Source organism: Neovison vison, chromosome 3, assembly GCF_020171115.1.
Source record: "Neovison vison isolate M4711 chromosome 3, ASM_NN_V1, whole genome shotgun sequence".
NCBI classification, from domain to species: Eukaryota; Metazoa; Chordata; class Mammalia; order Carnivora; family Mustelidae; genus Neogale; species Neogale vison.
The window spans coordinates 136476347-136504016 of record NC_058093.1 but is presented as its reverse complement, the minus strand read 5'-3'; the positions used below and the strand labels follow the sequence as shown (position 1 = coordinate 136504016).

Genomic DNA, 27670 nt, shown 5'->3' with positions numbered 1-27670 from the left:
AAGTAGGCAAAGAGGCAGGAAGAGAGATTGGGGGAAGCAGGCTCCCTGCCAAGCAGAGAACCCGATGCGGGGCTCGATCCCAGGACCCTGAGACCATGACTGGAGCCAAAAGCAGAGGCTTAACCCACTGAGCCACCCAGGTGCCCCAAAGTGTGTTTTATTTATTTTGGTAAATATTAATTGCTCTTCAAAATTATTTCTTTTTGTGTGAGATAATGAAAGTAATATGAACTCATGGTACAAGCCTGAAACAATATAGAAAAGTATAGAAGAGAAAACACTCTCGCTCCTACTTAATAATTCATGGCAAAGAGTTTTATCTTTGTCCCTCAGGGAAAATTCTGCCCAGAGTCAAGTTTGCATGCAGTTAGGGATTGGGGTTTCAGAGAATGAATGTAACATGCCATTCGCTGCACTAGATCTCAATCTTGAGAAATAGAAAGTATTGAGGAGCCAGTATTGGCTTTAATATTTTAAGGCTGAATTGCAGAACACTGCTTGGATCTGAGGTCGGCAGGGATTCCTAGGCCTTCCCCTGGTCTGGCCATGGGCCAGCAGCTGGACAGCTAGACAGGAATAGGCAAGGGCTGGGCCTGCCCGGGGAAGATTAGCACAGGAGGAGGCAGTGGGCAGGCAGATACAGGCAGGCTCTGGGAGAGGACAAGAGAGAAGGAAACCATTTAGGCGTTAACCCTGCTGCCTGGGGAAATGAGAACAGAAACACTCTATGCTGCCAGATTGAGTCACGTCTCCTGCTCAGAGAAGACCGAGAGAGGGGGGAGAAGCTGACTGCAGTGAGTTTTCCCTGGGAGGGTGAAAATCTCTATTTTTTGAATCACTGCAGGGAGGGTAAGAGAAGCAGGAAGGGCTCCCTCTGATATAAAGCAATTCAAATAAGTGAGATGTTCTTGTTTGGTTTTTGACTGTTGTTGTTCCAGATCTTGCTGGAATCTTCATGGATTCGCCTGGTGCAGCATACACTCAGTTTGGGTTTAGTCTCTTCCAAAAGCTGAATAAAATACAAGATGGCAACATCTTCTTTTCCCCTGTGGGCATTTCAGCTGCCATTGGCATGCTCATCCTGGAGGCCCGAGAAGCTGCCTCGGTCCAGTTACAGAAGGTAGGGAGGCTCTCACTGCTGTCCCACATGGGCTGGTTGCTGGGGGCAGCCAGCCAGCATTACTTTGAAATGGGGTTGGGAAACCGAGAATGCATATGAAGACACAGAGCAATTTCAGATCTGTCAGGGAAGTCCTCCTCCTTCTCCAAATACTGCCATGCCATCTGCTCTCTGGTGCTTGAAATTCCTTTGAGTGGGGATTGATGTGGCCTTGTTCAAAGTCATTAACCTCATAATTAAATATAGAGTGTGAAGAACAGAACCTTCTGGAAGAAGTTGCGTAGTCCCCACTGGGCCATAAATGACACATCAAATGTCAATACATGAATGGCCAAACCACTGTAGGAGAGATCAATGGGTAGTTGAGACCTTTGCATGATTTTGCAAAGGAGAGAAATATGACCTGTTTACCACTGACGTTTCTTTAACATTTTACTAATTCTGTGTGAGGGTTTCTCTGTTCTGACCACAACTAGACTATTTTCTGTCCCTTCCAGATGCTTTTCTCTGAAAAAGATGCAGAGGGCTCAAAAGTCAAAACCGAAGAAAAAATGGTGAGGAGACAGGTGTTGCAACCTTCAGGATGGCTGCTTTGTTGATGTGGGCTTCCTGGGAGAATGTGTAGGAGAGCTAATAGTTTATACTTATTTTTAAGCAATTACAAACACTGCAGCCAAGTGGGGTTGCTGGTATTTTACAATAATACACCCTTAATATTAAGAGGAGACTTTTCAAAAAAGATTTACTTATTTAGAGAGGGGGAGAGAGAGCACGAACTGGGGGAGAGTCAGAGGGGGAGGGAGAGGGAGAGAAAGAGCCTGTGATGTGAGGCATGATCTCAGGATTCTAAGATCGTGACCCAAGCTGAAGCCAAGGATCAGATGCTCAACTAACTGAGACACCCACGTGCCTTGAGGAGACTTTAAAGCACTTTGACCACTCTGATGTTAAGTGTTCATAGACTGCAAAGTCCCTATGGCAGTGTGAATGGGTTTAAGAGTTAAACAGATTTGAGTTTAAATCCTGACCCAGTGACTTAATAGCCATGCTACCTTGGGCAAGTTATTTTCTTTGAGCCTCCATGATGTGTCCAGTGGAGTGTCTGGAACACACTGGTGACTCACCTGGTAATGATGGCGGTGGTAATAGGCAATGCTATTACTACATTCCATTTTCATTTTAAGCCTCTTGTTGATATTTTATTTTAAAAATACATTAGCACAGGACCACTGACTTCTTAGGCTCTCTTCCAGCTCTAGGGATGTAGTATTCCTTACCTAAAGAATAATATGCTCAAATGTGGGGAAGTTCACTGGTCAGGGCTGGAATCTGGAGATGGTTAGAGCTCTCAGGAGGGGCACATCTGCCTGAAGTAGTCATAGCTCAGTACCAGATGCTCATAAAATCATAGCTCCAATCACCCAGCAATATGAGCTGTTCATTTCACAGTCCCACACGGCCAGGTTGTCTGGTTGACTTAGTGGCATATGTGGAGAGTCAGGCTTCCTCACAAAATTTGTGCAACCAAATTGGATCACACAGCTGCTCCACTGTCCACTCAATCAAGAAACACAGTTGTTTTCAGAGCCTTCTCCTTCTCAAGTATATTAGCTTGTACAGAATCTTTATGGGAATTAGAAAAACAAACATCCCATTGGATAGGTGCCCACTAATGGCTTGGTGATGGGGCTAAGGGTTGAATTCCAGCTTTGTGCAGGTCATAAACTGTATGGCTCTGCATAGCAACTCTGTCCATTTCTCAGGACTTTTCTGTGAGCCACAGAGGTACAAAAAAGAATAGAATTACTGACTGAAAGGATATTAGGACTGGTGCCTGTCTTGGAGGCCATCCACTCTAATCTCCTTTCTTAATAGATGAGAAAACAGATGAGTAGAATGAGCTGCCCAAAGGTATGCCAGATGTACATTTGATTATATTACATGAATTCAGAGTATTCTGAGCTTTGCTTTTAAAAACTGAATTTCAAGATCTTAGTAGGAGATCTTGACGATTTTAAGATTTGTTGAAGGAAAACTGCTCTACTACTCACACTTCTGACACCAAATGTGGGTTTTTTTTTTTCTCCTCACATTAAACAATTGTGTATTAATTGCCTGCAGTCAGAGCAGACCCCACACATTAAGGGCTCCATTCCATGAGACTTGCCCTACTTCAGATGCCAATTGCAAGGAAGTGAGTTCCCAGATTACCCACACTTCTCTCCAACTTGGCTATAAATCGCAGGATCCCATTACCCCCTACTTAGGCTTGATAGTTTGCTATAATGGCCCACAGAACTCAGGGAAACACTAGTTTACTGTAAAGGATACAAATGAACAAGTAGATGAAGAGTTATATAGGGTTAGGTCTCAAATTGTCCCAAGAGCAAGAGCTTCTATCCCTGCAGACTTTGGAGTTATCAAACACACATGAATGTTAAACACTGTAGTTCAGGGTTTTTTATAAAAGCTTTATCATATAGGCATGATCAATTATTAGTTCTGTCTCTAGCCCTTCTCCTTTTCCTGGAAGATGGGAGATGGGCCTGAAAATTCTAAGCTTGTAATTATGGTTTGGTCTTTTCTGGTGACCAGTTCCCCCCGCACTCCCCCTTGAAGCTGTTCGGGATCCTACCAAGAGTTGTTTTATTAGAACCAAAGATGCTCCTATATGAGGAAATTCCAAGGGATTTAGGAGTCTGTGTCAGGAACTGGGATCAAAGAGCAAATATTAAAAACAAAAGATGCTCCAGGTACCCCTATCACTCAGCAAATTATAAGACTTAAAAATTCTGTTAGGAATTGGAGAAAGAGACCAAATATACATTTTTTAATGTAACAGATGTAAAATATTTTGTTAATTTTTATATAATATTTTTGTTGAAATAATATATAATACTTATATATTATATTAATATATAATTATGTATTATAGTTACATTGAAATGATGTTTAGATAGATTTGGTTGGAAAAAAATATAATATTAAATTTGATTCCATCTGTTTCTTTTTACTTTTAAGAATGTAGTTACGAAAAATCTAAGATTATATATGTGGTTCACATTTGTGCCTTGCATTGTATTTCTATGGGACAGCAATCGTCTACAGTATATACCTGGAAGGTAGGGTTTATGTGTGTTTGACTTCATTAAATATTAACAAATTGTTTGCCAATGGGATTATACCAATATCTATTCCACTTAGCCGTGTGAATTGGCCAATCTCATACAATCGTAGAGAGAGTGGGTCCTGACCCCACTGGCTTTGAAATCCCCAGTCATTGATATTCATGTACAGTTGACCCTTGAATAACATGGGGTTGAATGGCACAGGTCCACTTAGATGAGAATTTCCTTTGGATAAATGGAACACAGTACTATAAATGTATTTTCTCTTCCTTAGGATTTCCTTAATAACATTTTCTTTTCTTAAGCTTACTTTATTGTAAGAACACAGCACATTATACATATATATGTATGCATATACATATGTACATATATGTATATACATATACATATATTTTGTTTTGATTTTGAAGATTGACAAGATTGACAAGACAGAAGAAATACATCACCAATTCCAAGAGTTTTTGGATGAGATAGGCAAACCCACCAGTGATTTTGAACTAAAAATAACCAACAAGCTATTTGGAGAAAAGACATACCTCTTCCTTCAAGTAAGTTTTGCTGTGTCCACCACATCTGTGAGTGGTATTCATGAATGACCAATGGCCCTTCTGTGACTGTGGGTCCTGAAGACATACTGCCTAAGCTGATGGCCTGGTTTAGCCCATATCACTGAGTGTGTTCCCCTGCCTGTTCTCCAGACATCCAGACCATTTGGGAGTTTCTTTTTAATTCTGGCAGTCTAATTCTGAGTTTTGCCTTAACCCTATTGCACCTGCAAAAAACATGTATGGAAGTACTCAAAGTGATTTGCCCAGGTCCCAAATTCCCTGCTAACAATATTAGTCATCTTAATATAGAAACACATTTATTTAGATATGTAAGAAATATATAGATTGAATTTTCAACCTTTGTATTCTTTCTCTGTTCCTCCTGAAGAAATACTTAGATTATGTGGAAAAATATTACCATGCCTCTCTGGAACCTGTTGATTTTGTAAATGCAGCAGATGAAACTCGAAAGAAGATTAACTCCTGGGTTGAAAGCCAAACAAATGGTAGAGTATGGATCGGTCATTGAACATGAAACACTTCTTGAGTGTCTGCTCTGAGAGAAGACCTGAGATTGACACTGCATGTGGGGCCGGGCTGTACCAGATTTGGGGAGGTGAAGACTTGAGAAAAATTTTTCAGAGTTAGAAGGGCAGCACTGGGCACGAGGAATGGGAAAAGACCTTACAGATGGTGGAATGGTCTCAGCAAATGGGAGGGAGCTGAGGGGCACCAGAGAGGCACCAAAGAAAGCCAACTTCTTGGAAACACATAGTGGAGAATGATTTGCATGAGGTTGTGGATCATGGTATCTTTGGGGCTCCTGAAACTGGACTCCTGTCTCTGTTGGGTTCACTTCTTTTCCTTTATATCAGATCCTTCCTTTCTGAGTCTGGGTCCGTAAGTGGAAATGTCACAGGGTTTATCCTTTCTCTTTGTCAAGCGAGAAACTTTCAGTCTCTTCCCATCAAGACTTGCCTTTTACTACCTGTAGCTGGGGCCGCCCAGGCTTCATCTCCACTTGAGCGTTAAGCAGTGGTGATAACAACTTTCAGCCTCATCCACAATGGAGAGCTTGACAGAGCCTTCACTTCTTCCTCCCTCTTTATCCCCTAACATGAGGCAAATGCTCAAGAAATACCAGATGGGACTATTAATACGGAAATAGACCTTAGGGAGCAAGAGCTGATACTTTAGTGTTAGAGTTTCAGAATACATTTTTTAAAAAATTCCAGTTATTAGGAAGACATTATTATTTTGCAGTCCATTTTTGGGTCTTTATACTTAGTCCAAAACATGAAATAAAATTTGAAAGAGCAGGAAAAAAGAGGGCCTATCAAATGGTTGATTGAAGGCAGTATTTAGTGTGGAATAGGCTAATCCCAGGGACAAAAACATTAGCACCTTTTCCAGTAATAGAATAAATCTCTAAGTTTTGGGTGGTAGCTATATCAAATGGGTAAAAATAATAACAGGTAACACTTACTAAATGCTGCTTAAGAGTCAGATAACTATAAGTGCTTTACATATATTAAGTCATTTATTCCTTGCAAAAACTCTATGAGGCAGGTTTTATTCCTGTTTTACAGATTTGGAAACTGAGGCACAGCGAGCTTAAATAAGTTGTCTGAGATTCCTCAACCTGTAAGAGGCAAAACTGGATGCTAACAGAGGCAATCTGATCCCAGAGCTTGAACTCTTAACCATCACACCTCAATTTATCCAATGGGATAAATAGGAGATGGGCAAAGTGAGAACCTCCCTACGATTCTGCCAGCAAACCTGTTGTCGGCAAGGCCTTCAGGTGCTGACCTGGCTGAGTTTTTAATGATGAGTCAAGTCCATCTGCATCATATCTGCCATGCATAGCACTTGTGATTTTGAAGATGGACCAATTTTTTTGTTGTTGTTCGTTTGCAGAAAAAATCAAGGACCTGTTTCCAGATGGTTCTCTAAACAGCTTCACCAAGCTGGTGCTGGTGAACATAGTTTATTTTAAAGGGCAATGGGACAGGGAGTTTAAGAAAGAAAATACCAAGGAGGAGGAATTTTGGCTGAATAAGGTATGGTCCTTTATTTATTTATTGTGTTTATACATGGAATATAAAATCTAAAGTCATATTTGAGCAAATGTGGTAGATAGCAAAGGCGACTCTGAGGCTCTGATCTTTAGCATTGTTTTCTGTTGAGCTAATTATTTTGCTGAGCTAACTTGGTCATCTTATGCCTCTTTTGACATGGCATGCTCTGTTGCTTTGTTGCAGAGTACAAGCAAATCTGTGCCAATGATGACACAGTGCCATTCTTTCAGCTTCACTTTCCTGGAAGACTTACAAGCCCAAATCCTGGGGATTCCATATAAAAACAACGACTTAAGCATGTTTGTGTTGCTGCCCAATGACATCGATGGCCTGGATAAGGTAAAAACCTTGTGTCTCCCCAATCTTACTTTCATTTCCTGAAGCTTTGAATCCCAAAGCTAGTTTCTAGGTAAGCCTGGAAACAGGACTTCTGATAGGGAGCTGGCATCTGGCAGTGCCAAGCAGAAAATATCTCTATAGATGGATGTCTAAAAGGAGCATTAGATGGTATCAGGTTTATTGGAAACAACTAGAGTTAAAATACTTGAGGATGAGCTAAAATGAACAGTTAAGGTCATACGGGAATTTTAAAGATCAGCCACCTTTCTGAGAAATGGTTGATCTCTATGCACCTTTTTCCTAGAAAAATTGCATTTGCACATACAGCAAAGTTTGCATCCTGTTCAGCAGGCTATTAGACCTCCTGAATTTCTGTCTTGGGCCATTAATTTCTTTTTAAAGATTTTAATTTTGGTGGGGGGCAGTTTTAGGTTTACAGCAAAGTCGAGAGAAAGGTACAGAGATTTCTCACGTATCCCCTGGCCCTACACATACATAGCTTCCCTCATCATCAACATCACTTATCAGAATGGTAATTTTTTTTAACCAAGGATGAACCTACATCAACACATAATCATCATCCCAAATCCATAAGACCTTTAATCTTGAACCTCTTGATTTAGTTTTTTGACTTAAACTTAGACTAAGATATCACTTAGAATGGGTCCAGTACATGGAAGCGCTCAATAAATGATAGACACTCTATTATTATAATACTACATGTTGTTCTGCTGCTGTGAAACATCTCTAGTAGCATTATACATTGGAAAAATTTGGGACAGCAAAATGGCAATATATATGAAAGCTTTAAGAGTATTTATACTCTGACCCCAAAAATCCCAGTTGTGAGGATTGCCTTAGAGAAATAATTTGAAAGAAAAAAACTGCCTTCCTCACTGAAATCAGTAATTTCTGCCTTAAATACACTAGGATACCTAGTTTGAAATTTATCATCATCATCATTATCATCATTATTTTGGGATCTACAGTATCTATCAGCATCTATCATGCTGGATACATACTAGAAGACTGTAAAGTGAATGGATGAATATTTGGCAAAATTTATGAGATTGATGGACTTATTATCCACCAGTTTAAAGATATTCAGGAGAGATACAGGCTTGTGAAAAGTTTACATTTAAACAAATAACATGGACATTCAAAGAGATTGCAACTATGTAAAAAATATATATAACATATAAATTATTTTAATTATAACATTTTAGTTATATATAATTCATATAAATATACAACTTAATATAATAAACTGTATATCATATATTCATAAAAGACTACAGGGGAACAGTAAAAAATGAAATAATATATATTAGATTGATAGAATAAGAACTCATTTTTCATCTTTAAAAATTCATTTAATACTATTGAGTTCTCACACATACACAGATTATTTATTTATTTATTTTAAAAAGATTTTATTTATTTATTTGTCAGAGAGAGAGAGAGAGAGCGAGCACAGGCAGACAGAGTGGCAGGCAGAGACAGACAGAGAAGCAGGCTCCCTGGTGAGCAAGGAGCCCGATGTGGGACTCGATCCTAGGACGCTGGGATCATGACCTGAGTTGAAGGCAGCCGCTTAACCAACCGAGCCACCCAGGCATCCCTCACATATACACAGATAATAAATAAAGAAGTATAAGACAAGTGCCTGCTATATAAAGACAAGAGTCTAGTGAAATAAAATTTCTATTTTTATTTATTAAAATTAATAATTTCTGATACAAATCAGTGTTGCAGTGTTTCAACTTTGTATTGATAACGTATCACTTTCCCCTCCCCTTTTTTCTTAATAGATTATAGATCAAATAACTCCAGAAAAATTAATAGAGTGGACAAGCCCTGGGCATATGAAAGAAAGGACTGTGATATTGCACTTGCCCCGGTTTGAAGTGGAGGATGGTTATGATCTGGAGGCCGTCTTGTCAGCCATGGGGCTGGGGGAAGCCTTCAGCGTGTGCGGAGCTGACTATCCTGGGATGTCCTCGCACTCCAGGCTGCACGCACAGAAGTTCCTGCACAGGTCCTTCGTGGTGGTAACCGAGGAAGGCACGGAGTCTTCGGCAGCCACCGGTGTGGGCTTTGCTCTCACCTCAGCACCAGGTTGTGAACATTTTCATTGCAATCACCCTTTCCTGTTCTTCATCAAGCACCAGGAATCCAACAGCATCCTCTTCTTTGGTAGATTTTCTTCTCCTTAGGATAGTCATTGCTTTGGCAGAAAACGAGTGGTGGAGTATAATTGAGACTATGGAAATAGCCCAGCCTTCAAAAATAAATTGTTTTACTTGCTTGCATTCCAATCTTACCATCAAAATCAGTGATTTAATGACTGTAATAGGGTGCGTTGTGTTTATAATTGTCCTTAAAAGTGAAATGTCTTTCTGTTTGTGCTGTGTATCAAGTGAGTTATATCAAGGCTCATTAGTAATTTCCAGCTGATTTCTTCTGAAAGTAAATCAACCTCTTGTAGTTTCGTGCATGGATGGTGAGACACAGACTCTTCAGTAAAGACTATGGACTCATGTTTCTGGGAGTCGCTCTAGTTCTAATCGTGTGACATAATATACAAATAAAACAATAATTTACTCAATTCATGTGTTACCCTCTTCTTTCTCAGCAAATAATGTGGCCAACTGCACAGAGTTTAGAAGCACATTAGCAAAACATAAAGCTTAAAGCCAGAACAAAATAAAACAGTGTATCAGACAAAGAGGATTCCCATATTTCCACCCTCTCTTCTATGGAGAGTAATTTATCTGTTGTCAGTTGTGGAAGCATTTTGATATTGTGAAACAAATGTGATTTTGAGAAGATAAATATTGTAAGTGATCTTACAATATCTTACCTGTCACTTTTTTTTAAATATTTCTTTTCAGCATAACAGTATTCATTGTTTTTGCACCACACCCAGTGCTCCATGAAATCCGTGCCCTCTCTAATACCCACCACCTGATTCCTTTTAAAGTGATAGTAAATATCTGGAACGACTGTTAGAAGAGTGGTTTCTTTCCTTTTTGCCCACTTACATATTTCTGGTTATTTTGCAAGGGGCTTTGGGCACCACCCAAGAGTATTTTCTTGATGATGCTGTTTGAGACACTCTCTGTCTATTGCCAATGCTCTTTATTGTGGGTCCGTTTACTTTTATTTTTTCAGTTTTTAACAAGATCCCATTACTGACTTGTTTTTTAACAGTTCTAGTGACCTATAATTTACCTACCATAAATTGTAAATTCATAAATTAGTGATTTGTCTTAAATTTCTACAGTTGTGTATCTATCACCACCATTCAGTTTTGGAACACTTACATCATCCTAAAAAGTTTTCTTATGCCTATTCCTACCCCCAGTTCCAGGCAACTACTGATTTGTTTTCTGTCTTTATACAATTTTCTGTGACATTTCATATAAATGGAATAATAAAATATGTAGTTTTTTGTACCTGGCTTCTTTCACTTGGTATAATGTTTTCAAGGATCATTCAAGTTAGAGCATGAATAAATACTTCACTCTTTTTATGGCTGAGCAATATTCTATAACATGGATATTTCAGATTTTGAAATAAATCAGTTGAATGAATGGATGATTCACTCATCAACTGATCAACATTTATATCATTTCTACTTTTTGGGTATTATGAATAATGCTGCTATGAACATTTTGTATACGAGTTTTGTGTGGACATATATTTCCATTTCTCTTAGGTATATAACAAGGAATGGGATTGCTGGGTCATAAGGTATCTTTACGTTTGTCATTTTGAGGACCATCCAAATTGTTTTCCAGAGTAGCTGCAACCATTTTACAATCCCATAGCAGTGTATAAGGGTAACAATTTCTACTTATCCTTGCCAATACTTGGTATAGCCTGTTTCTAAAATTTTAGCTATCCTATTGATTGTAAAATAGCATCTCATAGTTTAATGGTGTCTTTTGAAATGCAAGTAGAGTCTAATATATCAATATTATCTTTGAAGGATAATGCTTTTGGTATATTTAAGAACTCTTTCCCTAATCCAAGTTTACAAAGATTTCCACCTGTTTTGTTCTAGAAGTTTCACAGCTTTCACTCTTCCATTTAAATCCATGGTCGTGTGTGTGTGTGTGTGTGTGTGTGTGTGTGTTGAGGTAAGGGTCTAAGTTATGATTTTTTTGACTATAGATATGTAATTATCATGGTATCCTTAATTAAAAAGACAATTCTTTCTGTACTGAATTGTCTCAATACCTTCATGAAAATCAGTTAACCATAAATAGAAGGTTTTAGGTCTGGGGTCTCAATTTTCTTCTAATGAACTATATGCCTACTGGTATGACAATACCACCATGTCTTGATTACTGCAATTTTTAATATATATAAATATATATATATATTTAGTTTTCTTGATTATAAGATGTCAATAATATAGAAACATTTTTAATATAACAGAACATTTAATTACATCCATTTCCCATCAACACACTAATCATTTAATGATGATTATATTGGCCATTTCCATTGGTTGGCAGGAGGCTATTCCACTAAAGGCTCCCATGATTTCCACTGTAACATTTTTCTTGCCAGACTTAGTTCATTTTCAGCCTGAAGAATAACCTCTTCTAGTTGGCCGCACTGAAGCTAGTCTTCTAATTTCTTAATGTCTGGTTCTACTTTAACCATACTCAGCTTCTCGTTTGTAATTCTGTGTACTTTCTATATGCTGTCTTTTTTGGAATTTGCTCAAGAACATCAAGAATCTTTGTGTATAATATTCTTAGCCTCTCGTGTGGACTCTCACATATAGCCAACCCCACAAGGCCGGTGGTCTTCTTCAGCAAATCTGCCATGACAGCGCCGACCAGTTTTTAATATATTTTGAAATCAGAGAGAGTAATTACTTTGTTCTCTTCAAAATTGTTTTGATTATACTAGGTCTTCTGCATTTTCATATAAAATTTGAATCAGCTTGTCAAATTATTTAAAAAGCTATTGGGATTTTGAAGGAATAGCATTAAACGTACAGACTAATTTGCTCAATATTGAGTTTCCCACTCCATGAACATGAAATGTCTCTCCATTTATTTAGTAATTTCTCTTTTCAGCAATATTTGATACACTCAAGTGTACACACCTTTTTCACAGAATTTATTTAGATAATTTTTGATGCTATAGTGAATGGAATTATTTTCTTAATTTGTATATCAAATTATGTAGTATACCCTAAATATATATAATTTTTACTAAACATAAAGAATAAAAAGAAGCATGAATATAAGATGTTTGAAGGAATTTAAAAGGAGGTGGAGTGTTAATAGGCATTTTGTTGAGTGATCCTTTTTCTAATGCAGAAGAACTGTATCAGTTGAAGAACTGAGAAATCCATATTTATAAAATCTCTGAGCATTTGGGACCAGATACCAGATTCCTAAGGCTTAGGATGAGAAGGTTAAACCAGCTCTGCTCCTTCCAACCACCACTTGATGGCCACTAAATGAACCAAAGTATATTTAAAAAGGCAAGGCAGGGGGCGCCTGGGTGGCTCAGTGGGTTAGGGCCTCTGCCTGGGGCTCAGGTCTGATCGCAGGGTCGAGCCCTGCATCAGGCTCTCTGCTCAGCAGGGAGCCTGCTTCCCTTCCTCTCTCTGCCTGTTTCTCCGCCTATTTGTGATCTCTGCCTGTCAAATAGATAAATGAAAAATCTTAAAAAAAAAAAAAAAAGGCAAGGCAGAAAAAAAGGAGGTGCTTCATCCAAGTTATGACTTAATAAAGCCTTAGGAAGTACAGTGGCTCGAATTGCAAGTACGGGTGTGCTGATAGGGAAACAGATATGACAGAGGTATCACTAATGATAGTTGTGGCTCAGGGTCTTGATTGGTGCTTGCCCACCAGCTACAGTTCTGGGGCCTCTTCTACTCCACACATCCTTGACCAAGTGTTCAAGATTTTTGGTTTTACAAGTGTCCTCAATGGACCTGGGCATGTCTACAAGCAGCCGACCTTGGGGAGAAAGAAAAGCCAAGTGACACAGTTGAGCAACATCCTGTTTGGCAAAAGCAGAGGAGCTGCTGATTAAGCCCTCTCTGATGCCAATCTGGGTAAGGTTGATAACCATTAGTACCAAGTAACCACGGTACTAAAGGCCCTTGAAAGATAACATGGTCCAGGCTTAGCCAATAATGGTAACTCACCTTTTAGCTACAGTGTCTGTGTTAGGGGTGGGAAGGTGGCCTGGGACTTCATATAAAGATGGGGGAGAGAAGTTCTCTTATGGGTGACTTGCTGGAACAGGATAATCTAGATATTAGCCCAAGTCAAATGCTAGTCTTCTCCTGATGTAGGAAGCTCTCCTTTATATAGTAGGAGAGGATGAGAGCAATACTGAAAACAAGTAATCTGAAAAAAGATACGTATCATCTACCTACCTACCTATCATGTATCTATGGGGAGATAACTTGATCCACTCTGTTTTCACAGTTCCACCAAAAAAGAAAAAAAAAAGCTGAGTTTTGTTACTGGGTACCTGAAGAATCCTGAGGAATCTATGACCTTTTCACACAAAAATTTGAAAAATATCAGGGAAGTTGGGACCAATGTTTTGGGGGATGCCTGAAGTCCTAGTTGTTTTGGGGAGTTTGATTAAAAATATTTTCTCCTGCTGCAGATAGTGGGAGTGCCAATAGCACAGCTGACATATTGTTAGAGAATAGAAATTTTGGCTGATATTCTTGCCTAGATAGAAAACCATCTATTATTACATGGAAAATAAGAAGAGAAAAATCTGTTATATCTTTTTTTTTCCAATTTATTTATTTTCAGAAAAACAGTATTGATTATTTTTTCACCACACCCAGTGCTCCATGCAAGCTGTGCCCTCTATAATACCCACCACCTGGCACCCCAACCTCCCACCCCCCCGCCACTTCAAACCCCTCAGATTGTTTTTCAGAGTCCATAGTCTCTCATGGTTCACCTCCCCTTCCAATTTACCCAAAAGCACATACCCTCCCCAATGTCCATAACCCTAAAATCTGTTAAATCTTTAAAAAAAAAAAAGTTCCACTTAAGAAATTTTTTCAAGTGAATCCTTTGTTTCTTGTTCTCAGAATGAATTGGATATTTCACATCTGCTTCAAAATAGGTAAGTTGGTAGGATTCCATTGGAAATATAATCGCAGTTGATCAAACTCTGAGTATAAGAATGTGTTTAAAGATAAACACAAACTTATCAGAATGAGCTCTGGGCTCTGAGCACAGGGAAAAAGACACCTAAGATGACTAGAGTTTCAAACATTCTCTTATGCAAAGGCAGTTTAGGACAACATCCTTTTGGCTTCCATGGTGCTGGATCACGTTTCAGAAGTATTTGGGTCAAATGTAAACGAATGCCTATGTTACTTTCTTTGGAAGCTGTTTCTGAGGGAATAGCAGGATGGCTGAAGGACTGGGTTGATGTTGTGGATGCATGGAATATGGGAGATCAAATGGGAAGATGCTTCTTTTTTATCCTTAAAGATTTATTTATTTATTTGAGAGAGACAGCATGGGGCAGGGAGGGGCAGAGGGATTGGTAGAGAAACTTCAGGAGACTCCATGCTCAGTGGGGAGCCTGACACCCGGCTTGATCTCACGACCCGAGATCACAACCCGAGATTACCACCCAACCCGAGCCAAAACCAAGAGTTAGATGCTTAACTGACTGTGCCACCCAGGTGCCCCAGGACGGTGCTGACCAATGAGGACTCAGGAGACAGATCACCTGAATTTGATTCCCAGCTCCACCATATATTATTAACTGTGTGACTTTCAGCAAGTCATGTAATCTCTATTGCAATGTCCCCATCTGTAAAATTCATACAAAAAGAATAAATACCAGTTGACTTCAGGAAAAGGAAATTATCAGGGTGGGCCTAGTCTAATCATACAAACCCTTAAAATCTTGGTCTAGAGCTCAGAGACAGGAATGTCAGAGGCAAAATCTGAGGGATCTGACAGGAACGAAATTCTCTTGCTAACCTGGAACATGGAGAGTCCCGTGCGGCAAGACACTGAGAGCCTTTAGGACCTTAGAATGACCCCTAGCTCACAGCCAGTACATAAATGGGAAGCTCAGTCCTATAAGTGCAACAGATAAATTCAGTCAACAACCCAAGAGAAATGTATTCTTCCTCAGAGCCTCTAGAAAGGAGCACAACCTGGCTGATACCCTGATTTCAGTTTTGTAAGCCTCTGAGGGTAGGATTTAGTCCCACTGTGCCAGGATTTCTGATCCAGAGATCTGTGAGGGGATATAGTTTTGGAATTGATTATGAAGTAACCGAAAACTAACATAATTACTATTAGCTGAACTCCAGGATTTACCTGGATTTTACCATTAATTTTTTCATTAATCCATTAGCTGTTCCAGAATCCAGCACAGGATATAATAATGCATTTATTTGTCATAATCTCCTTAGTGTCCTTTGATCTGTGACAGTTTCTCATTATTTCCTCGTTTTTCATGACCTTGGCAGTTTTGAGGGGTACAGTTTTAACAGGTATCTTGTACTTGGGGCTTGCATAATTAGATTAGACTAGGGTTCAAGGATTTTTGAAAGACTATCACAAAGGTGACATGCCTTCTCTTCACAGCATATGAGGGGGAACCTGACAATGTACGTGCTATCACTGGGAATGTTAACCTTGATCACCTGGTTAAGGTATAATTTGTCAGGTTTCTACACTATAAAGTTGTTATTTTCCCTTTTCACATTCTATACTCTTTGAAAATAAGTCACTAACTTCCACTTATCCTCCTGGACGTGGTGGTGGGATTTAAGCTTCATCTTATGGAGGGGAGAGTATCTATATATGTTATTTGCGATTTTTCTGTAAGGAGGATTCAGAAGAGACTTAACAAAATTAATAGTTAATTGACTTTAATGAGATATAATTAATATAAAATAAAATTCACCTATTTTAAGCACAAAACATGAGTTTTTGTAAGTGTATATATCTCCAAAAACACCACCACAACCAAGATGCAGAATATTTCCATCATCCCCAGAGGTTCTCTTGTTCTTCCCAGACAACCACTCCCGTACACTCCCAGCCCAGGCAGCTGCTGACCTGCCTTCAATCACTTCAGGTTAGATTTGTCCTTTCTAGAGTTTCATTCAAATGGACTCATATAGTATGTCCTCTTTTGTGCCTAGCTTCTTTGGTTCAGCACTGTGTTTTTGAGATTCATCAATGTTGCTGAGATACTGGTAGTTTGTTGCCTTTTATGGACAGAGAGTATTCCATTTGATGGATAAACCACATTTTGTTTATCCATTTACCCAATGATGAGCTTTTGTGTTGCTTCCAGTGTTCGGCCATATGCATAATGCTACTAAGCAAATTTGTGTGTGTAAATCTTTATACAGACATATGTTTTCAGTTCTTTTCATTTAGACATGTAGGAGTGAAATTGCTGGGCCATATGAGAAGTGTATATTTAAGTTCCTAAGAAACTGCCAAAATGTCCTTCATGTTTCACTCCCGCCAGCAACATATGAGCATTTTGGTTGTTCTGCATCCTCACCAAGGGTCGGTGTGGTCAGTCTTCATTACAGACGTTCTAGAGGTGTGTTGGTATTATCTCATTGTGGTTTTAATTTATGCATTTCCCTTATGACTAATGATGACAGGCATGTTTTCATGTGCATATTGGCCATGCGGATATCTGCTTTTGCAGTGTCTGTCCAAACTTTTGCTCATTTTTATTATATTGTTTTACAGTTATGGATTTCTAATTGCTTTTAATATATTCTGAATAAAAATTCCATGTCAAATATACAGAATGCTTTTCTTTCTTCGCTGTCCCCCTTCCCCCAGGATCCAGTTCATTCTGTCTTAGGGAGATGGTCCTGAGAGTGGTGGGTGCCATCCTCTGCTAGAGGAGGGAGGGTCTGAGGGTCAGCTGAGGCTCATGGCGGGATGAGGGGGCTAGGGCACCAAACCCCTGGGATGCCCTGAGGCTAGGCAGAGGCCTGGAGGTAGCTGTAACAGGCTGTGGCAGGTGCCTCTGCTGCCCAGAGTGGAAGGCATGGGGCTGGGACTGGGTCATAGACCCAAGCCACACGGGTACCCCAAGAAGCAGGGCATAGGGTCGTGTGACACAGAACGTGACACTGAGGCACACAGCTCATGAGGCACAGGCCAGAGGGACGCCCACCCCTGGCCACACACCTGGACAGAATGGTGGTGTCAGACCACAGGGGACACATGGTACAACAGGACTCGATGGCCACAGGTGACTGACCCAGACCGCACAGTGCAAGGGATAGGGGGAGGGGGCCGTTTGGTGGGACTGGTCTGCAATCATAAGAAGACAGCAGGGGCTGGGCTAGAGGCGCCTGGGGCCAGCACCAGTGCCCTCGCCCCACCCCGCCCCCGGCAGAGACCCTCTGGGGCTCGGTCAGCCTTCCACACTTACCTGAGTTCCACCTCATCACAGATGACCAACAGGACGGCCACGTCCATGTGGTCCCGGCCCAGGCCCAAGCCGGGGTCACTACCCTTGGAGAATGCCTCAAGCTCTTCCTCCCTCACAGTGCGCAGGCGCGGCCCCCTACCTCCAGGCTTCCATGCCCCGCATCCGGTCCCGAGCATCCCAAGGTATGTTCACGCGAGAGCTGGGAGCAGCGCGAGAGCCACGGGTCAGGGCCTCGTGGAGTTTTCTCTTATGTCCCCGCTGCGCTGGGATGTGGTGACTTGTCCCCTTCCACCCTTTTCCCCACAGAATCTCCATGACCCCATGAAAGAATCCTCTGGATTTGGGGTTGGAGGAACCTCTGGTAGTGAGTGAACTTCACTGTGATCTCCAGGAGGCGCAGGACCACCTCAGCCTCGGCCCCAGAGCTGCTGGCCAGTGCTGTTGCCAGGGCGCCAGCGAGTGGCTGCCGAGGGATGGAGCATTCCGACCTGATGGCCACTTTGGGATGGAGCCACGGGACCCGAACAGTTGGCACGTGCAGTCCCGGAAGCCCAGGTACACCAGTGCAAGCGGCCCGCGCAGCTGCACCTGCCTCTGCGCGAGCTCGGGGTGGGGAAGGTGGGGCAGGATGCGATGCCGCCTCCGGGCTTCCTGTGGGGACAGGGCATGGGGCCTCCTGGCTGCCCTGCCCGCTGCCACCTTGTCCTGGCCAGGCACGGAGGGGCGGGGCGAGAGGAGAGACCAGCGCCCCCACAATGGGATGGGTTACGTTTTGGTGAAGTCCAGTTCACTCCTTTTTCGTCTTTTTCTTTAAGGGCTTCTTAGTGTCTCCCCCTTCCTCACTTTGGTTTTACCGAAGAAATCTTTGCCTGTTTCAAATTTGCTGAGACTACTTGTGTTTTTTTTCTAGAATTTTTATGGTATTAGCTTTTACATTTAGACATGTGATTTATTTTGACTAAGTCTGTCAAATAAGGGTTAAGGCACTTTTTTTTTTTCTTTAAATGTGGACATTCAGTTGTTCCAGCATCATTTCTTGGAAAGGCTATCCTTACCCCAATAATTAGTTATCTTGGAAACTGTGTGACATATCCATGTGTGGGTCTGTTTCTAGGTCCTCTGTTCTTCCAGTAATCTATATATCCATTATATGCCAGTACCTCCCCATCCCTGATAACGGTCCTGTCCTGAGGTTTAATTTGTCTGATATTAATAATATAACCACTCGGACTTTCCTGTGACTAATGCTGGCATGGTATTTTTTTTCCCCATCCTTTCATTTATCCTAGATGTGTCCTTATAGTTTAAGTTTTTTTTTTTCCCCTAATAGACATCATATAATGGGGTGTTGTGATTATCTTATGGAGGTAAAATGGACCCTTCTCCAAAAAAATTGAGACTGATAATACCAGGCCCACACCAAGATTTATTACTCCAATAAAGAGACTTTCTGGGGAGAGGGTGGTATGGTCCCAGGCTTCAGGACCAGGAGGGCTTTTCTTGTGTTTAGGAGTTGGCCCTGGATGAGAGTCCCTGCACATCAGGGCTTGCTTTGTTTACACTTCTTGCGGGTGCCAAGGGAGGGAGCTCAAGCGCTTTCTCACCAGCTAACAGCAGCTGTGGGGTCAGAGGGAGGGAGCCCTGGGCCTTGAATGCTGTCAGCACTCAAATACCAGAAGTGGAGCTGGGCTCTATTACGTTGGGTCTTGCTCTTTTATATAGTCTGACAATTTCTGTCCTTTAAACAGAATATTTAGATCATTAGTGTTTGCTATAACTATCATTGCATTTGGGTTTAAATCTACTATATTGCCATTTGTTTTCTGCTTGTTTTACTTGTTTGTTGTTTCCGTTTACTGACTGAGAATATTTAGTATTACGCTTTATCTCCAATATTGGCTTACCGGTGGTTGCTTTAGAGTCTATTCTATGCATATTTAAGCCTTCACTGACTGTCTTCAGGAAATGCCGTATACATAATTGTTAATGTGACAGCTTCAAGAGAGTGTACTTCCATTTTATCATCTCATCTCTTTTGCTATTGTATGGACAGATTTTATTTCTCGGTTTCTTATAATTTAAAATCCCTTTTTAATCCTTTTTTAAAAAAATCCTTTTTTTCTTTTTTTAAAAGATTTATTTCAGAGAGAGAGAGAGAGTGTGTGCACATAAGCAACAGGGACAGAGGGAGAGGACGAGAGAGAATCTTAAGTAGACTCCCTGTAAGGCATGCAGCCTGTGGCAGGACTCAGTCTCGGGACCATGAGATCAGGACTTGAGATGAAACCCAAGAGTCAGTTGGAAGCTTACCCGACTGTACCACCTAGGTGCCCCTATTTTTCTGTTTCTTATAAACCCAGCAATAGATTGCTATTGTTTTTTGCTTTAAGCAGTCAATTATCTTTTAAAAAGGAGTAAAACAGAACCTCCTTTCTTTGAAGTTGTAATTATCACACACATTTCTTTTTTTAAAAATTTTTAATTTTTTAAATTAGCATACAGTGTATTATTAGTCCCAGAGGTACAGGTCTGTGAATCGCCAGGTTTACACACTTCACAGCACTCACCATAGCACATACCTTTTCCAATGTCCATAACCCCACCACCCTCTCCCTACCCGCTTCCCCCTGGGGCAACCTTGAGTTTGTTTTGTGAGATTAAGAGTCTCTTATGATTTGTCTCCCTCCTGATCCCATCTTGTTTCACTTATTCTTTTCCTACCCCCCAAACCCCCACGTTGCATCTCTACTTCCTCATATCAGGGAGATCATATGATAGTTGTCTTTCTCCACTTGATTTATTTTGCTAAGCATAATACCCTCTAGTTCCATCCACTTCATTGCAAATGGCAAGATTTCATTTCTTTTGATGGCTGCATAGTATTCCATTGTGTATGTGTGTGTGTGTGTGTGTGTGTGTTTATATCTCACATCTTCTTTATCCATTCATCTGTTGACGGATATCCAGGCACTTTCCATAGTTTGGCTATTGTGGACATTGCTGCTATAAACATTCGGGTTTATGTGTCCCTTCGGATCACTACATTTATATCTTTAGGGTAAATACCCAGTAGTGCTTTTGCTGGGTTGTAGGGTAGCTCTATTTTCAACCCTTTGAGGAACCTCCATGCTGTTTTCCAGAGTGGTTGCACCAGCTTGCATTCCCACCAGCAGTGTAGGAGGGCTCCCCTTTCTCCGCATCCTTGCCAGCATCTGTTATCACACACATTTCTTTTACTGTCCTGTGGCAGGGTTCTGGTGGAATGAAGCCTACTCTTAATAATTGTGGAAAGTGTTGGGGAAATACAATTAAAAATAAAGTCTTCTTCCAACCCAGAAATTCTCTTGACAGAGGTAATAGAAAAAGAAGACACTTTTGTTACTGAATAAGCATTAAACCAGGATGTGATGCGTATCACAGGCAATTTGCTAAGAGACTGCGAAGGCAGAAGAACGTATCCTGTTACGTATCCAAGCAGATGTAAGGTATAACGACGGGTTCCGAAACAAGAAACACTAGTCCTCATGTAAGGGGACTTCACACATAGTTCATTCTAGATTCATTTGGGAACTGGGGAGACCATCTGTGTTAGCTAATTGGCTTTACTCAGAGGAAAACCAAACTTGTCCTATCTTTAAGATGGGAGGTAGTTTTTGAAACCCGGCCTCTGACTTAGGTGCCTGTCCTTCTACAGAATCTGGGAGATGGTGCTGGATCCCATGAAGTGTACGTTTCAGAGATGCTTCCCAGCTCCTCGAGAAAAGGCATTCCTCAAGCAATGAAGCTAACGAGGCTTAATTAGTTTTCAAAAGGATATAAAGTCATTTCAAAGAGGAGAAAGTACTTGGAATTCCAAATTTTCTTAGAGTAAATGTGAGAAAAAGGAAAGGAGAGGAATCTCTTACTGTCAACAGGAAGAATTAAGCCTCTTGTTTTTAATTTGTATTTGTCCTTGGAGTTGTTGCATTGACTTTGTGTTTTTTCACTTTATATTAGAGCAATTAGCCACAATCTGATTGTCACAACTGTCTCTTAAAATTTTCTGTAGAACAATGTGGTCATTAATATACTTTCGATTCTCTTTTTCTTTGCACTCATCACACTGTTTTCCTTATTATTGTGCTTATTATCTTGAACTGGTATTACCAGATGTTTGGAAATAGTATCCACCAAGCCCGTTTATTAGAATTACAGAGCATAGAAAGTAGCCAATCTTTGGAGACTGTAGGATAATTGCAGAGTATACTGCTCTATTTAATACGAGTCAGGTCTTTCTCTAGCAGCAGGGATTTATTTTGTACTTGGTTCCTCTCTGATAAATATGTATATTAAAGCAAATTATGATACTGCTCTAAAGCTATACTAAAATCATACTAGATCCTTTAACATATTAATCATAGTTTTTGTAAAATTCCTCTATGATTGTTCCTGCATCTGCATTATGTCTGAGTCTGGTTCTGTTGATTGCGTTGTTTCTGAACAGTGTGCTATTTTCTCCTTTGTGAGTGTTTTGTAGGTGTGCATGTCTCATAAATTTTTATTAAATACCAAACTTTGTGTGTAGTACAGTAGAGACTGAGGGAAATAGCATTTATGTCTGGAAATAGGCATGCCTCTTCTGCTATGCCCTTAGTGTGAAATGCGGAGTCTTTCTAGGCAAGATTTGAACTGAGCCCCGATGTAGTTGCTATGATTGTCTTCAGTGCAGTCACGGCTTAAATTCCTGTAGGGTTGTCTTGTGTTTAGTTTGGAGGCGCGATTGCTGGAAAGTTTTTTCCGTGTTTTTGCTCCATCCTCAGCTTCCAGTGTTCCTATGCATCTTGACCTCAGAGAGGGTCTTTCCGCTTGCTTGGTGCCAGCAAGCCTGGGTTGAGGAGGGTGGTTTTTTTCTCTCCAGAGACCGGAGGCCTCTCATAGTCCCCACATAGAAGAGGGTTTTTTCCCTTTTCCCTTGAGTCCACTGCTGCTACTGGAGTGATGGGGTTTGCTGCCTTGTCTCAGTGGCTAGCGCCTTTTGGTTCTAGAAGAACCAGGTGTGGCTTTTTGCCTGTTCTGCTTGTGGCAGCCATGTTCTTCCTGCAGACCCCCACCACTGAGGATGCCCTGCCCTGTCTTTCTCTGGAAGCCCCAGAGAACCTTTGCCATGAAGACCGAGCGAGTATGAACTCCCCTTTCGTCTCTGGCTCCCAGGGTTTGAGCCCTTGTGCTGCTCACACTTGACCTTTAGTACTTGTCTGAGCATCGCTTCTCCTCCTCTGAGTTGTGCCCCAGGCAAGTCAGCGCTGTGTCTGTCTGTCTCTTCTTGGACGTGTTTGTCTTTCCTTAGATTTCAGGCTGGGTGATTCCCTTGCAACTACAGTTCTCTGATGAGTTCAGGAATTTCTTCCTTGTCCAGATTTTCCTGCTAGAGTGGACCAGCACTCTGTCTGGCTTTCTTTTGTCACAGTGGAAGCTGGAGGTGTGCCATTGCCTGAGATACCCGTCTCCTCCGTGCTCCAGAGCCACATCAGGCCCAGGAAGTTTCCTGCTGACCCTGCGTGCTTTCCAGAGAAGGCATGCTGTTCTCTATATTCAGAGTGAGGCTCTTTCCTGGGGGGAGTGTGCTGCTGCTAAGCCTGGGCATTGCTCTTCTTGTTGTTCTCCTCACTTCCTCCAGGGCTTCCTGTGACCTAACTGCTTTCCTCCTCTGCAGCCTTTACAGGAATTGTGGGGCCGTGAGTTATACCTGCCCCTAACTACTGAAAAAGGAATTTACAGATGTTTCTATTCCTTCCTTCCTTCTTTCTTGTGTTCCTTCCCCTCCCTCCTTCCCTCCCTACATCCCTCCCTCCCTTCCTTATAATTTGCACAGGAGAAGGGGGAGTAAGATCCTGATATACTGGTATATACTGTATACTGATTTACTTTTCTGTTGGAAATCCCATTTTAATTTTTTCTGTTCTTTCATTGACAAGATGAATATCTCATCTACATCTTGATCTGTGAACTTAAGCAACAGGAAGGAGTTCTCAGGGATAGCTAGATAAAATTTATGGTGTGATTTCCTTTATAAATCAATATAGTGATATCCTGGGTTTTGAAATAAGTAAATCAGACAGTTCTGGGTTTGGGTCATGTGAAATTCTTTTCCAGGAAGCATTTCTTGTTTCTCCCAAACTATTCTACCCAATCCAGTCCTCCCAGAGTACTTGGTGAAACTCTTTTATACTACCAGCTATATTGTATTATATTGATATCAATATATTGTATATATATTGATTTTTTTCTGTATATACAAATCTCCACTGCTAACTGTAGTCACGTTTGCATGCTCAGCATATAGACCAGTGTCTGGAAATGCAGGTGCTCAAAAATCTGATCAGTTCCTGGTTCTTGCACATCTTACATCCAGTGTTCCATCCACCGACTTCTTGTGGGAGTAGGGAGACAGCATCTAATGGCGACTTATCAGTGAAGACTGTAACTGTCCTAAAGAAGTGGAAATGTTTAAATGCCACATAATCTCTTTGTTGCGAGCTACAGTACATTCAGCACGGGGCTTGTTGATGATGCCAGGGGTAAGTGGGTCTGCTAATGGATACCCTCTGGCTTATGCAGGCAGTGCTTTCTGGGGACGGCAGATCAGGATAACAGAAGGGTGGGCAACATATGTAACATTAAATTGATCAACCCAGTGGAGGAAGAAAGCAAAGTGATGAACCCTAATTTGGAGTCAGGAAGCTGGTTTCCGTCTCATCTGACCTGACTGTGGTCTCAGAGAAGGCAGCTTATTTCTTTGGAACTTTGTTTTTTATTGCTAGTGAACAGAATTATATAAATGATCTCTAATATCACTTCTAACATTATATGGGTGCATACTCCCTATGAAATTATCTTCTGTCTAATTATACTGGAAAATCATTCAGACATGAAGAGGGATTTTAGCAACAGAAACAAATTTTGTTTATGTCCATTTCTGAGTCACTCTATGTGCCAGCTTTAGGGTCAGGCAACTGAATATAAATCTGGGCTTTGGAAATAGGCATATGGCCTCAAGCAGGTTAGTTCATCTTTTTGGGCTTTAATTTCTTTCTTTTCTTTTATTTTTTTGAAGATTTTATTTATTTATTTGACAGAGAGAGATCACAAGTAGGCAGAGAGGCAGACGGAGAGAGAGAGGGGGAGGAACAGGCTCCCTGCTGAGCAGAGAACCTGATGCAGGACTCGATCCCAGGACCCTGAGATCATGACCTGAGCTGAAGGCAGAGGCTTAACCCACTGAGCCACCCAGGTGCCCCAATTTCTTCATTTTAAAAATGAATTTAAGACTTTCTACTTTATTGAGCCATTGTGAGGATAAATGGAATACGTGCGTATTAAAGATCTAGAACATGGCGTGTATCCAGCTGATGTTAGCTGCCATTTTCTTTGCCATCACATCACCAGTACCCGCACCAGCGCCAGAACCACCAGCACCAGTAGCAGCCACAGCAGCATCCTCTAACTTTGCTGGGAGACCAAAGCATGGCCACCTTGTCCTTAGCCACCATATCGGAACCTAAGCTGCTGTTTCATTAGCTCTGAAGTGGTTTTTGGATTTCATGTAGAGCAGCAGTTCTCTCCCTTGTCTTACATCTCTACATCAGCATTCGGAAATGAGTGTTCCAGGGCACCAGTATGTGTATTAAGCACATCAGGGGTTTTCAAAAGTTCTGGATCAGTAAGTTTACACTGACGAATCCCCTGGATTTTAAAAATATTTGCTTATGATACTATATTTGTGATGCATTCTGCATCTCCAAGCGGATTTTACCTCACTGCCATCAGGAAAGCCTGTCCCTGCAGAATGTGTTCTGAGCTGTCTCAGTGTGCATTCAAGGTCATTGATGTGCTCCTCTTGCAGTGGGCATAAACATTACCACAGAGAGATGAAAATGCAGATAGAGCTTCATTTGTCGTGTACAATTTATTTTCGTTTCACTTTAGTCTGACCACTTAAAGTGGAAGCTATTGTTTTTCTTAAAATTATTGTTAGATAAAAACTTGAGGTGAAAGAGTCCTTCTTAGGGAGAAAACAATTGCATTATTAGTTCCACGTGAAATATGAATCATCTTGGGCAATATTTTGGATTATGTGTGTTTCTGGTTTCTACCTATTTGGGTAGACAATGATCAGGAGCAGAGACAATATAGTTTTAGATATTATGATTCTAGAAGACCAGGGACTATCCCTGGGTTTCTGTGCTCTGAGACAGCCCTGTCCTCTGGGGAACCACACATACACAGCCACTTGGGAGGGTAGAACCCTCAGTGAATTCTGGTCTCTTGTGTCTTTTATAAAACATCTTCCTAAACTTAGAAGTTTGCCTTTTTTATGAGATCCTTAAGCTTTTCAGATTTCTAGTTTTCTGATTGCCCACCAGCTATTTTCTGACTGATCTCAGCTACTTCCATGGAATATGTTGCATTCATACTGCTAGTCTTGTTCCAGACCTTCAACTCTGCCTTGGTCATTAACATTGGGGCATTTCCTTAAGTTCTGGCCCACTTGTGTTCTGAATTCAGTTCCCTTATTCTGGCTTTTAGGATTCTTGGTTTATTTATTTATTTATTTTTGGGTCACCCTGTATATGAGAACCCACCATGTAATCCAGGATGACACATTGTAGGTACAGAATAATTGTTTGTTGAATGGCCTACACTATGCTGCACACAGTGAGACAGATAACACATTTTTTTGATGTTTATTATGTCTTTTGTAATAGAAATACAAATGAGTTCTTATAGAACAAATGATGGGCTCCCAAGTGACTTAGGGAAATGACTCAATCATCCATTAATTTGTTACATAGTCGCTGGCCACCTGTGTGAGCTCCCAGGTATACAGCACAAGTAATCCTGATAGATGCCCCGTTCTGATAGAGTCGATAGGATTGTACTTGGAGGGTTTTCCCCAGAAAAGGATGATAGCGTTTCATAAAGGAAGAAGGTATCTATCCTTCCATTGATAAACAGAAATAGTTGGTGAGGCGTGGCTTTCATCTTTGACTATTGTGAAAATTGTATGCAAAACTGACACAAAAATAGCTTTACATTTTAAAATAATATATTTTATCCAATGCTATGTAATGGAAAATTGTCTAGAAATGAATTTTCTCATTAGACTCTTTCAAATCTCAAATTAAAATTAAAATTTGGTAACTTTTAATGTCTTGATCAGTAAAGGCAGCTTGGTAGATCACACATGGTAGAATTTTGCTTTTTATTTTGTAGTTTCATGATTCTTGTTGCTCCATATGATAGGAATACTGGCATGTAACTAAATAGGGTTAAAAATATATGAATAAATTGAGAATTGGCCCAAGTTGCTCTTAAAAACATACTTAAGTTTTTTCCACTCGAGTACTTCCAGAGGCAGTAGTCACTATGTTTTGTGCAGTTCTGTTCCTTTTTCTCCTCTGTCCACTCTTTTGAGCCATAATTTACATTAAGCAAAATGCATACACTCTAAGTGTACACATCAGTGCCTTTGAAAACATTAACACTTGGATAGCCACCAGCTGATCAAGTTGTAAAGCAAGCATTCATTCCACCAGAAATTTCCACCAGACTCGTTCACCGTCAGTATCCTCTCCAGCTTCAGCCCCAGGAAACCACTAATCAGCTTTTTGTCACCCCAGGTTGAACTGCATATAGGTGGAATTACTTACATTATGTGTTCTTTCTGTTCTGCTTCTTTGGCCCAGCGCGGTGTGGGGAGGGTTCTCCAATGCTGCTGTGGGGGTCAGTAGTGTCTTCCTCTGTACAACCGAGTATGGCCCCACTGTCTGTTTATCCATTCACCTGCTGATGCAAATTTGAGTTATTTCCAGTTTTTGGTCCCTCTGAATAAGGCTGCTGTGAACATTTGTATATAGTCCTTCTGTGGACACATATTTTCTGTTCTTTGGGGTAAGTATCAGGGAGTGGAGTTGCTGGATCACATGTCAAGTAAATGTTTATGTTTTATTAGAAAATTACTAA

The 27670-nt window shown here is 40.8% G+C and overlaps 2 protein-coding genes and 1 pseudogene across 3 annotated transcripts in view; 2 read left to right on the top strand and 1 right to left on the bottom strand.

Moving 5' to 3' along the window:
• Positions 1-753: 753 nt before the first annotated feature.
• On the top strand, positions 754-9652 carry SERPINB13 (serpin family B member 13). Its single transcript, XM_044240970.1, has 7 exons — positions 754-794; positions 939-1120; positions 4659-4796; positions 5185-5302; positions 6717-6859; positions 7061-7216; positions 9028-9652. The coding sequence occupies exons 2-7, from the start codon at positions 956-958 to the stop codon at positions 9430-9432; spliced, it is 1125 nt and encodes a 374-aa protein (XP_044096905.1). The 5' UTR covers positions 754-794; positions 939-955; the 3' UTR covers positions 9433-9652.
• A 1995-nt stretch (positions 9653-11647) lies between these two features.
• On the bottom strand, positions 11648-12060 carry LOC122901899 (annotated as a pseudogene).
• A 5832-nt stretch (positions 12061-17892) lies between these two features.
• The window catches only part of SERPINB11 (serpin family B member 11), an 87050-nt gene continuing 77272 nt past the window's right edge, over positions 17893-27670 (top strand). Inside the window, exon 1 of one of the 2 annotated variants that reach the window (XM_044242848.1) lies at positions 17893-18223. In XM_044242848.1, the coding sequence (XP_044098783.1) occupies positions 18142-18223 (82 nt within the window). In that variant the 5' untranslated portion in view covers positions 17893-18141. The remainder of the gene's footprint in view (positions 18224-27670) is intronic. The other variant, XM_044242844.1, reaches the window with a different exon arrangement.